Here is a 12555-nt window from a genome sequence, read left to right on the forward strand (position 1 = left end):
AGAAAATAGTTACCATATTGTACAGCGTTTGGCTGGGTTCACATAGCACTTACCCTACATTCAGTGACTCCTCTGGGGCTTGCGCCGCCAGAACCCCTATAAAATGGGATTCGGATGCATGCGCTGACGAGGCCATTGATTACAATGATGCTGACAGTCACACTGTGCTCTGTTGGACATACTTTTTGGCCGTATATGCAAAGCTGAGGCTGTCAGCGAGATGTAGAATATTACGTCTTGCTGCCTGACTTCAATAGGCGTCTTCAAAAATGATATCCGACAGTGTGACTCGATCTGCATAATTATAATCAATGACCTCGTCAGTGCATATATCAGAATCCTATTTTGTAGGGGTTCTGATGTAAGCTCTGACAGACCCATTGAATGTAGGGTCAAAACCTATGTGAACAAAGCCTTAGATTGAAAAGTAGTAATTTTTTCAAAGTGATACTGTGTATTATAGATTGTAACCTACAATATTGTCCAATTAAGGGCCACGCCACCCAAAATTTCATGGCAAATCTTTAATTATTGACTCTTCAGCGTAACAACACTTTCCCCAGACTGCATAAAAAAGTGTTAATAATTTTCACTGCCAAGGCAGATTTTACACAGAATAATAGAAGAAAAACCCACAGCCCACGTTAAAGTAACCTTTTAAACAGGACCTTCCACTATTTATTTATTTTTTTTAATTTAAACCGAGTACTTCTTCCAATTGTCGCTGTTCCATTGATTCTGACAGTTTTTTTTCCTTCTGCGCCCCTATTCCAAGGTTATACCCCCTAATAGTTAAGAAGCCAATCTTCACGTCAACCAGCTGGGGTAGAGCTCTGAGCTCCTTTTCTCCTCTATGACCAGGTCTGTGGTATACATTAATGGGGAGGGAGAGATTGCATCTTTATTACCATGGCACATAACTTTAGAATGGAGGGGCATATACAACTGATCCAGAATCAGTAGAAGAGTGACAACTGGAGGATGCATTAAGTTTAAATTAAAAAAAATCTCGGCCCATAGCAGGTCCTCTTCAGCTCTGACAGGTCCTTTTCAGCACCTCTTTTCTTGGATGCACAGTAGAATTAGGAAAAACGCACAAGCACAATATTATACGAGATGAACAATAGAACATTTTCAGCACTCTTTATAAAATCAATTACAATTTAGTTACAATTCAGTTTCGTCACTGACATATTTACATCATTTACTGTACAAAATTATTTTTTTTTCCAGTTTTTTGGCTTTTAACACAAGACAATCCATATTAGTAGCCAGTAGTGGCTGTATTTGTACAGTAATCTGCATTTTTTATATTAGTTGTGCACCTTAAGAGTGAGATTTTATAACTGGCTTTGAGCCTATAATGGCGGGTCCCTTCAAAATTTATTGCACTGTGGCTCCGGGCCCAAGTGAACGGGCTGGGCCCCGAAGGGTTCATCCTTTCACTGCAATGTCTGCTAATGACCACCACCTTGTAGGAGGATAAGCCTTCTATGGTTTTGGAAAAGCACATTATTGCTCTCCTGCGGCAAATTAAATTAAAACATTTTCCAAGAATCTGTTCGCAGATAAATTATCCTGTTTGAGGATTGGAACACAATCACATGATGTTTGACAGATTTTTAGATCTTCCACTCCATGTTCCTGTTTTTTTTTTATTATCTAGTTTTGTGTGTTTTTCGCCCAATTCATTGTTCTATTCATGACTTTGTTAAACTCTATTTTATATGGCGGAGTCTTAATTCCAAATTTTTTAGCTGGATTCATCAAGTGCAACTTTTTAAAAAGTCTCAAACTTTGGGATAACTTCACTCTAGTAGTAATTTTGAGTACATCAGTATTTTAGTGCAAAGATTGTGACTTTTCACACCGTTGTGTGACTTCTGGCACCAAGAGTTGCAAAAAAAAAGACAACAAAAAACACAGATCAAGAGAGGAAGAAAACATTTTTTTCATTGGCACCCAAAAAAAAAGCAAATAATACCACAAGACAAAAAAGGGACTTAAATGCAAAATGATGAAATCAAGGGCAAATGTGTAAAGAGAACTCCACTTCTGTAATAGAGGAATTATACATTGCTATGAAAGCAATTCCCTTACATTATACCTTAGATGTATACAACAGGAAAAACACTTGTGTGCATGCCATATTTATTGAAAAAAATATAAATAAAATTGTATACCGTGTTGTACACTTTTTTGCAAAATGCCCTTCTATTGCTTAGCCGGAAACTCTTGTACCAAGTCAACAGGGCTCTGCACATACATTTGGAATGTATGCAGCTTGATTAGAGGATAACCCCACACCTTAAATAAACTTTAAACCCCCCCCCAGAAAAATGCACAATGTAAAATGAACATAGAACATACCATATAAATATATAATAAGGATTAGGTGCCCACTTCATCATGTATTGTTTTTAATAAAAGTTTCCCCAACTGAATTTGATAAATTTACCTAAATTACATGATTTCCATCCAGTGCTTATATGTTCATGTTGAAGAAATAAGCATATTTTTCAGCACATGGTTGCTCAAAACGTGCAATAAAAAGTATTGCCACAGGCAAGAAAAATACCTGCTCATCCATAGACCTACCACGATTGTGCATATTTACGCATCTCATTTTCTAGGTGGTTTTCCTGTGTGTACATGGTGTAAGATTTTGCTCTGTCAAAAAGCAAAATGTTGATACTTTTTGCAATACTGATATACAAGTCATCTATACAGAAATGGATGTACAATGTAACAATGAGGCCAAGTTCACATTTGAGTTGGTGGCTTGGTCTGCAGTTCAATCTGGTATTACAGCAAGGACAGCATTTCATGTACAGCCATTTTTTGCTATTAAACACAAAGGCAGAGCCCCAAGAGCCTCACTGTAAATCATTGGGGCCAGTTTGGCGCTGATGGGGCCATCATATCATACAATAGCATTATAAATGCCAGCCATGACGCAGATATGACCGTTGGCTGACTGAAGAGCTGCAGATGTGCTGAAGGTGAACTACAGACCGCTCGGCTCGGGTCCAAATACATGGCCTGAACGTGTGAACAATCGAGCCATCAATGGCATCTCCACAGATCTATAAACACCACAGCTGTAAGTGTGCCAGATGCGGCAGCTGTCTTTTCTCGTTGGTAAGCATTTTCACTGTATTAGTGCTGCTATCACAGTCTCAGGCAGCAGCCCATATTAAAGAGAATCTGTGAGATGATTTTTGCGTAGCATACCAATAGTACCCTGAAGTAGGGCCTGGGCAGCTCTTACAGCAATAAACATTACATATTCTGCATGTTGTCCCGTTGTTTTGCTGTAAGTTTCGGACAATGCAGAGGATTGCGAATATTTACTTTGGATTTAGATAGACACGACTAGCTAGCGCACGACTCTGAATTGTCCCGAACTTACAGCAAAACAGGGCAACGTACAGCATCAAAAGTTACATATCCTGAACGAGCTGCCCAAGCCCTATTTCAGGATACTACTAGTATGCTATGAAAAAAATCACTGGACATTTCATTTAAGTGTCCTCAGTATTAAAGGGGTTGTCCAGGCTTAGGCTACAAGTCTGCAATCTCTAGGCGACTGCAGACTACTGAATCCACACATTGCGCACACTGCATGCTGTAAGGATTCTCCAGTGCCAGGAGCAGCTGGCACGTGACTGCAAGTAAGTGATTTGCATACATGTGGTCACCTCCAATGCAAGCATGTTGAGCGAGGCTGGACACTGTAGTCAGAATGTGGCCTATAGTATGCAAACTGAATACTTGCGGTCACCCGACTGCCTGATCCAAGTGCCAGAAAATCCTCACAGAGTGCAGTGCACGTGATGTGAGGATTCACAAATCCACAGTCTCAGAGGCTGGGTTCACATTGCGTTCCTGGCGTCCGTTAGATGGACTACATTACACCGCAGCATAACACAGTGTAACGTAGTCCGCTAGCGCCACCATTGAGTGCAATGTCGGACGCATCGCTAGCGCACGTCCACAATGGGCGTGCGCTAGCGATGTGCCGTCATTGAGTGACGGACCCGAGACGCGGGCTGCAGCGTTTCCGGATCTGTCACCGCTAGCGGAGATAGAGCTAGCAGATGCTCTATCTGCGCTAGCGTGCTGCCATAACGGCGCCTGCGTTAACAGCAGCCCGTTAACGTATGTGTTTAACGGGCTGCTATTAACGCAATGTGAACCCAGCCATAGGCTACAAGATTGCAGTCACTCTAAGGCTGGATAACCTCTTTAAGGAATAGGTATCATTAGCCATTGATTTGGGGAGACAGTCTGTACGGCCAGGTCAAAGCAATTACTATTACTTACCGTAAGCCTAGGCCATGCACATAATTGTATATGCAATCCTACTAGCAAGTTCATGTCTTTACCAATATTGGAAGCCTTCCGTGTTAGTTTACACAAAGACTCAATGACATTTGGGTCTTTGGCAATTTCACAAGCTGGGTAAATATGGTCAAAAAAAGACAGTACACTGAATTGTAAGCCCCAATATTCACACCAAAACAGACAGAAAATTGCTATTATAAGTGTGTTTCTTGGTTGCCCTCCTAGCTTTCTGCTATGGGGATCTAATTTAACACGGTTTTGTAGATGTTGGACTAATAAATTGTGCAGTTGGGCACAAGAGTACAATACTGTAAAGTATGTTTTCCATTTGAAGACTGCACAAATATCTGTTCTGTCCATTCTGTGACACCAATACATGATCAGCATCAGACTTTGGCTCAGAAGAAGTAGCAATAACAGCAAGCTTTGTACCGGCCAGGGTTCAGCCTGGTTTCCAACACTTACTGTACCTTATCGCCACAGGCCATCACTATTTTAGAGATCTGTAGTCACATGTTAATACTCTTTCATTAAAATTATTAAATAAGATTACAAAACTTTACCACCTCAGTTACAAAAATTAACTCTGAACTTGCAGCAGCTATCCAGCGCTCAGTGAACAGAGCAAGCATGGCGCCTCTCTGGAATCACATTCTTGGCGATTGTCCTTCTGATTCAGGATCTTGCAAGTTTATTGCACAGTTTCTAGCACTGCAGAGAGCACAGTATGCCATCCTGGATTTCTAGGACAGGCTGAGGTTTTCTTTTTTTTATTTCATGGATTCTACCAACGTCTAGTGCAGCTTCTCATGTTGGATTTGATAATAGCATGCCTTAAAAAGAAAACAAAAGAAAACAAACAAAAACAAACAGGTTATACTGACATTTCAGTGAACATAAATGGTAAGGCTGGGTTCCCATTGCGTTATGGGACCGCGTTTAACGGACAGCGTTGCACGGCGAAATTAACGCCGTGCAACGTGTTCGTTAACGCGCCCATTGAAGGCAATGGGAACGCGCTTCACTAGCGCGTGCCATGTTCGGCACGCGCTAGCGACGCGCCGGTGTTTCCTGGCGCGCCGCGGACGCTGCAAGCAGCGTCCGAGGCGCGCCCGCGGTCCGTTCCCCGCTCTCGCAGATCGGGGATCTGCGAGAGCGGGGACGTTACCGCGACCCCGACCGCAGCCCCATAGAAAACATTGCGTTAGCGCAATCTGTTAGCGCTAGCGCTAAACGGATTGCACTAACGCAATGTGACCCTAGCCTAAGATGAGGCAGCCAGGTATCTTTACAAGTTCAGATTTTTTCCTTTTACTGGTTCTTATCACCAGTACATTTCTTGGGAAAGTAACTGCTGGGGAAATGTAGTATTGCACACTAGCAACTCAAATGGATGACAAACTTTGTAATACATGGGATAGGGTTCCCAGGTGGTGCACCACACTTCCTACGACATCTATGTGTGTTAAAGGAGTTATCCCATGTTCTTAAATGGTTAAAATTGTAAAGTGCTTCTAAAAATAATTAACTCTGCAAATTAAATAACAAGTTCTTCGCTAGAGAGCTTGCAAGTGCTACTCTGACAGTCTGGATCTAGCAGTATCGAAGTAGATTCCGTGCCCCTGTGCTCCTCAGATGCAGCAGAGGCAAAAACGCTTCGGTTTGCAATATAGGAGAGTAAGCTGTCAATCATCAGAAGTGCACCGCCCCCAGTGAGCAGATATTCGGGAGGCAGGGGAGCTGTGAACACCTGAGGACAGAATATGCCAAAACCCTGTAATATAACATAAGGGTTAGAACAGAAAGTGCTGTATGTAAAGAGGTGAACCTGTAATATACACACGCCCAAATATTTATGCATATGAAGCTTTGAAGAAATCTATAGGATAAAATGCTGACATGATCACCTTTTCTGACCTTGCGGCAACATTACTGTGCAGATGGGTTGAATCTTTGAAAAACCCCACATTTGCCATAAATGTGATCTGTGGTCCAATCATTTCCTACTTTGATAACCCAATTAAATTTTAAACACACACAAAAAAAATGTGAAAACAGAGCACAGGAATAAGTCTACCAGAATAAACCCTTTGCTCTACATATTGTAGTAAAGGCAACTCTTGATTACCTTTCACATTTAGTGTTACAACCCTAAATCTAAAGCTTATGGACAGCGAATAGATATTTTAGAAATTGTGAGACTCCTTCATTATCACCTTTAGCGTAGTAAACATAATTCCTTGCTCTCCATGTTGCAGATATGGATCCATAAGATCTTCTATGAGATGCACCTCAGAACCCAGATTCCGTATCCTGTGCAGTAATGAGGAGGAAAATGCTTCGTGACTATTTATGCTATGGAATTGATTACAAAGATTTGGCTTTAATGAGCACTGAAATTCACGGTGACAGACCTGGCCCTCAGCACAACGTAAAGGAAAACAGGGAATAACTCATCCATGGACCAGAGGAAACCTTCCTTGTGCGCTTCTTGTGCTTCCTGTGTGATCTCCTCAAAAGTTTGCTGGATAACCTTTAGTTTGTCTGCCGGCGTGAATGTAGTGCTGCAAACAATAGAAAAGACAAGTGTATTAATAACATGAAGACAGAACCTGCTGTCAACAATACTGGTGACATAGCATCCAGTTCACAATACTGTATGACAGACATGGTACCTAATCTGCTGCAGGCTCTCCACCGCTGAAGCAAAACAGGAGTCTTTAGTGCTTGGTAAAACCTGTACAGAAACAAATTCCTGTTTAGTGATCCATGCTTATCAAACAATATCAGTATATCTAGACTTTTACAAATAGATATGTTAGCAGTTAAAAAAGCTAATTGACAAAAACTTCCAACTATATATATTCAAGATACAAAAATGGAGACGACCATGGGGTCTAGCAAACATTAGCGTCACTGAAAACAAAGGTGCAAAAGATGATGCAATGATCATGTTATTATTATTATTATTTATTGTTATAGCGCCATTTATTCCATGGCACTTTACATGTGAGGAGGGGTATACATAATAAAAACAAGTACAATAATCTTAAACATTACAAGTCATAACTGGTACAGAAGGAGTGAGGACCCTGCCCGCGAAGGCTCACAATCTACAAGGGATGGGCGAGAATACAGTAGGTGAGGGTAGAGATGGTCATGCAGCGGTTTGGTCGATCGGTGGTTACTGCAGGTTGTAGGCTTTCCAGAAGAGGTTGGTCTTCAGGCTCTTTTTGAAGGTTTCGATGTTAGGCGAGAGTCTGACGTGTTGTGGTAGAAAGTTCCAGAGTAGGGGTGATACGCGGGAGAAATCTTGTATGTGATTGTGGGAAGGGGAGATAACAGGGGAGTAGAGAAGGAGATCTTGTGAGGATCAGAGGTTGCGTGTAGATAAGTACCGGGAGACGAGGTCACAGATGTATGGAGGAGACAGGTTGTAGATGGCTTTGTACGTCATGGTTAGGGTTTTGTACTGGAGTCTCTGGTCAATGGGGAGCCAGTGAAGGGATTGACAGAGGGGAGAAGCTGGGGAATAGCGGGGGGACAGGTGGATTAGTCGGGCAGAAGAGTTTAGAAGGTTGCAGTAGTCAAGGCGAGAGATGATGAGGGCATGGACTAGGATTTTTGCAGATTCTTGGTTGAGGAATGAACGGATTCGTGAAATATTTTTGAGTTGAAGGCGGAAGGAAGTGGAAAAAGGGCTTGGATATGTGGTTTGAAGGAGAGATCAGCGTCAAGGATTACCCCGAGGCAGCGAGCTTGTGGGACTGGGGAGAGTGGGCAGCCATGTACTGTAATAGAAAGGTTCGTTGGGGGGTGGGGGGGGGGGGGGAGGTCACATGAGATGGGGGAAAGATGATGAATTCTGTTTGGTCCATGTAAAGTTTCAGAAATCTACCGGAGAAGAAGGATGAAATAGTGGACAGACATTGAGGGATTCTGGTTAGTAGGGTGGTGATATCTGGTCCAGAGATGTAGATCTGTGTGTCATCAGTATAGAGATGATACTGAAAGCCATGAGATTCTATGAGCTGTCCCAGGCCAAAGGTGTAAATGGAGAAGAGCAGGGGCCCTAGGACTGAACCTTGCGGGACTCCGACAGATAGGTGGCGAGGTGAGGAGGTGGTGTGTGAGTGGGAGACGCTGAATGTCCGGTCTGTTAGGTATGATGAGATCCATGATAGGGCCAAGTCCCTGATGCCAAGGGATGAGAGGGTCTGTAATAATAGGGAATGGTCCACTGTGTCAAAGGCAGCTGACAGGTCCAGGAGGAGGAGGACAGAATAGTGTCGCTTGCTCTTGGCGGTTGAGAGGTCATTGGTGACCTTAGTTAGGGCAGTTTCAGTGGAATGGTGTGACCGGAAGCCAGATTGTAAGCGGTTGAAAAGGGACCACCAGGTGGTGGTTTGATGTTGCTGCTTTGCACACCAAGAGGGCAGAGGCTTTGCGATGAAAACTCCATGACGGAAAAGTCCAGTGTACCCCTATGATTCGGACTAGTAATGTAATGTATGTGCTTGTTAATACTTTATGACATGTTAATAAACAATATTAATAAGGGAGTGAACATATTTGACATTTTATTTTGGTCATTTCCATACCTTCTTATTTTCACCCAAGAAATTAATACTGGTTGGCCAGAATTTTCTGAAAAATGGAATAAAAGAATATAAAAATACTTTTAAACATCTTCAATGGTTTACTACTTTTCTGATTAAATGTATAACAATGAGTAAATGAAGTAACAGCTTTGTAAAGGTACCGTCACACTGAGCGACACTGCAGCGATACCGACAACGATCCGGATCGCTGCAGCGTCGCTGTTTGGTCGCTGGAGAAATGTCACACAGACCGCTCTCCAGCGACCAACGATGCCGGTAACCAGGGTAAACATCGGGTTACTAAGCGCAGGGCCGCGCTGAGTAACCCGATGTTTACCCTGGTTACCAGCGTAAAAGTAAAAAAAAACCAAACAATTCATACTTACCTTCCGCTGTCTGTCCTCGGCGCTCTGCCTCTCTGCCCTGTGTAAGCCCAGCGGCCGGAAAGCAGAGCGGTGTTTTTTTACTTTTAGGATGGTAACCAGGGTAAACATCGGGTTACTAAGCGCGGCCCTGCGCTTAGTAACCCGATGTTTACCCTGGTTACCAGTGAAGACATCGCTGAATCTGTGTCACACACGCCGATTCAGCGATGTCTGCAGGGAGTCCAGCGACCAAATAAAGTGCTGGACTTTCTGCAGCGACCAACGACATCACAGCAGGATTCTGATCGCTGCTGTGTGTCAAACTGAACGATATCGCTAGCCAGGACGCTGCAACGTCACGGATCGCTAGCGATATCGTTTAGTGTGACGGTACCTTTAGAATGCAAGTTATAGCTATAATCTGTTTGCCGAATTCCCAGTGAGCCGTTCACTCAGAGTCCAGAAGTGTGCGGTGACTTACACTCAAAAGGAGACAATGCAAACTGGTTCTCCATAATATTAACTAAAATGTGTCTCATGTGACAGAAACCAGGTAAAAATAATCTAACAACTACATAGCCAACAAATCCTAACTTAACCCCTTAGTGACAGAGCCAATCTGGTACTTAATGACCAGGCCAATTTTTACAATTCTGTCCACGGTCACTTTATGAAGTTATAGCTCTGGAACGCTTCAACATATCCCACTGATTCTGTGATTGTTTTTTCATGACATATTGTAGTTCATGATAGTGGTAAAAGTTCTTCGATATAACGAGTTTATTTATGAAAAAAAAAATGGAAATTTGGCAAAAATTTAGAAAATGTAGCAATTTTCAAACTTAATTTTGTACACTTAAATCAGAGGATTATGTCACACAAAATAGTTAATAACATTTCCCACTTGTCTACTTTACATCAGCACAATTTTTTAAACAATTTTTTTTTTGTTAGGACGTTATAAGGGTTAAAAGTTGACGAGCAATTTCTAATTTTTCTGACAAAATTTACATCATTTTTTTTTTAAAGGACCACCTCACATTTGAAGTGAGTCTGGGGGGTCAATCTAACAGAAAATACTCAAGTGACACCATTCTAAAAACTGCCCCCTCAAGGTGCACAAAACTACATTCAAGAAGTTTATTAACCCTTCAGGTGCTACACGAGAACTAAAGCAATGTGGAAAGAAAAAAATTAACATTTTAATTTTTTCACAAAATTTTTTACTTTGGAACCAATTTTTTTTTTTTTATTTTCACAAGGGTTTCGGGAGAAATTGGATCACAAAATTTGTTGTGAAATTTCTCCTGAGTACGCCAATACCCCATATGTGGGGGAAGCCCCGTTTGATTTTTTTGAACGCAAAATTGGCTGGAATCAATGGTGGCGCCATGTCGCATTTAGAGACCCCCTGATGTACCTAAACAGTGGAACCCCCAATTCTAACTCCAACACACCCCTAACCGCAACACTAATGGAAAAATGGAAATAAAAACATTTTTTTAATTTTATTATTTTTCCCTAACTAAGGGGATGAAAAAAGCGAGGTTTTATTTATTATTTTCTTTATTTTGATCACTGTGATAGGGCCTATCACAGCGATCAAAATGAACCAATAGGAAAATTTTCCTATTGTTGCCGGGTGTCGGCCGGCAGATCTCGGCAGGCGCACTGAGCGTGCGCAGCAATTTTCTTCCCAGAAGAAGACGTCGGCGGCCCAGAGGACTTAATGGGGGGATGCAGGGAAACCGGGGGGCAATCGGGGGACCCCATTTCTTTCTCCTCTGATGTGCGATCACATCAGAGGAGATAGAAATGAAATGGGAAATTGGACTATTTTTTTTTTGCGGTCGCCATTGTCCTGTCAATAATAGCGATCGCAACACTGGGGTTGGTAAAAACCGACCTGAATCATGAAATTCCGAATTGGGGGGCGCTATACACTTATTTTTTAGCGCCGTTAAAAAGCGTCGCTGAGGCACAAGTACCCTTAACTGCCGCCGTTAAAAGGCGTATGGGCGGTCGTTAAGGAGTTATACATTATTGTACGCCACTTGTCCACCTAAGACCTTTCTACTGATTTAGTATGAACAATAAGTTAGATATAGCAGAAGTTTTATTCTACTGTCGTCTTTCTTATAAGTAAAGAAAGACAAACTCTAAAATTAAATACATTTAGCCATATGGAGCCTGCAGATATTGTTGTACTCTGGTAGGAACAGTGACAGAATTTTCTGCTTTTGCAGTCTCTAGTGTTACTTACTCTTGTACTCCGAGGAAGGCAAGGAGTGCAGTGTCTGGTTGTTTGTTCAGCCGGAGGACACATTCCCAATAGGCATCTTCTTCCTTCTCATGTTCCAGGGCATAAAGCATAAACAAGGGAGGGTATAGTCTGGGTAGCAGCACAGGTAGGAGAAGTCCTGAGCTAGTCACCACATACCTAGAGAAAACATGAAAAGCCCGTTACCATTGCCATCCATATGTTAATGTCGTAAAACCACACCAGAGGGTGTCCTTCACTGTAATAATGAACTGAATCCTGATCAAATAATCACCAGAATATAGTAATAGTATATGCAACAAAAAAAAGATGTTGAAAAATTTCTGATGCTTCAAATCTTAAAGAGAACCGGTCATGTAAAATAATGCTATTAACCTGTAGATATGGAGTTAATCTGCAGTTAATAGCAGCACTGAGAGCCCCACTGGCAGGAGAAAATGAATTTAATACCTCCCTGCAACGTTTGACTTGTCACAAGGTTGGCGCTGGTGAGGTTTCAGTCACCGCTCTGTGTATAGAGAGCTGTGGCTGTAGACGCGCCCCCGGCATTGACAGATAGCTGTCTCTAATGCGAATCCTGTTAGTCAGTGCCATGGACATGGTTACAGCCTTCGATTTCTATACACAGGACGGTGCCTGAAACCGTACCAGCACCACCAGTGACTGGAAGCCGAATGCTGCCATGAATGGATAACAGTAGTAGTCTTGATACTCACCGTTAAATATGTTTATAGTAGTCAAAATTTTTGGGGACAGAAAACCATGGGATAGTTTGCTGCCACCTGGAAGTTGACACTATCATTGCACTTAACCCTGCTGTTCTGTTGGTCAAAAATGACCGACTTTGAACTTCAATATTCTTTAAAATATTCAAGATGCGGCTCTGAAACCCGTGGCCGACTGACCCATCCTCATTTAAGTCAATCAACCACAAGTTTCAGAACCGCATCTTGAACACCCC

At 42.2% G+C, this 12555-nt stretch overlaps 1 protein-coding gene across 1 annotated transcript in view; it reads right to left on the bottom strand.

Annotated features, from left to right (window-relative positions):
* Positions 1-1495: 1495 nt before the first annotated feature.
* ALS2 (alsin Rho guanine nucleotide exchange factor ALS2) overlaps positions 1496-12555 on the bottom strand; it is a 155501-nt gene continuing 144441 nt past the window's right edge. Inside the window, exons 29-34 of the mRNA XM_069733565.1 lie at positions 11577-11753; positions 8949-8994; positions 7023-7084; positions 6762-6911; positions 6564-6660; positions 1496-5180 (exon numbers count right to left, since the gene is read on the bottom strand). Coding sequence (XP_069589666.1) covers positions 5142-5180; positions 6564-6660; positions 6762-6911; positions 7023-7084; positions 8949-8994; positions 11577-11753 — 571 coding nt within the window. The 3' untranslated portion in view covers positions 1496-5141. The remainder of the gene's footprint in view (positions 5181-6563; positions 6661-6761; positions 6912-7022; positions 7085-8948; positions 8995-11576; positions 11754-12555) is intronic.

The sequence above is a fragment of the Ranitomeya imitator genome, chromosome 7 (assembly GCF_032444005.1).
Source record: "Ranitomeya imitator isolate aRanImi1 chromosome 7, aRanImi1.pri, whole genome shotgun sequence".
Taxonomy (NCBI): Eukaryota; Metazoa; Chordata; class Amphibia; order Anura; family Dendrobatidae; genus Ranitomeya; species Ranitomeya imitator.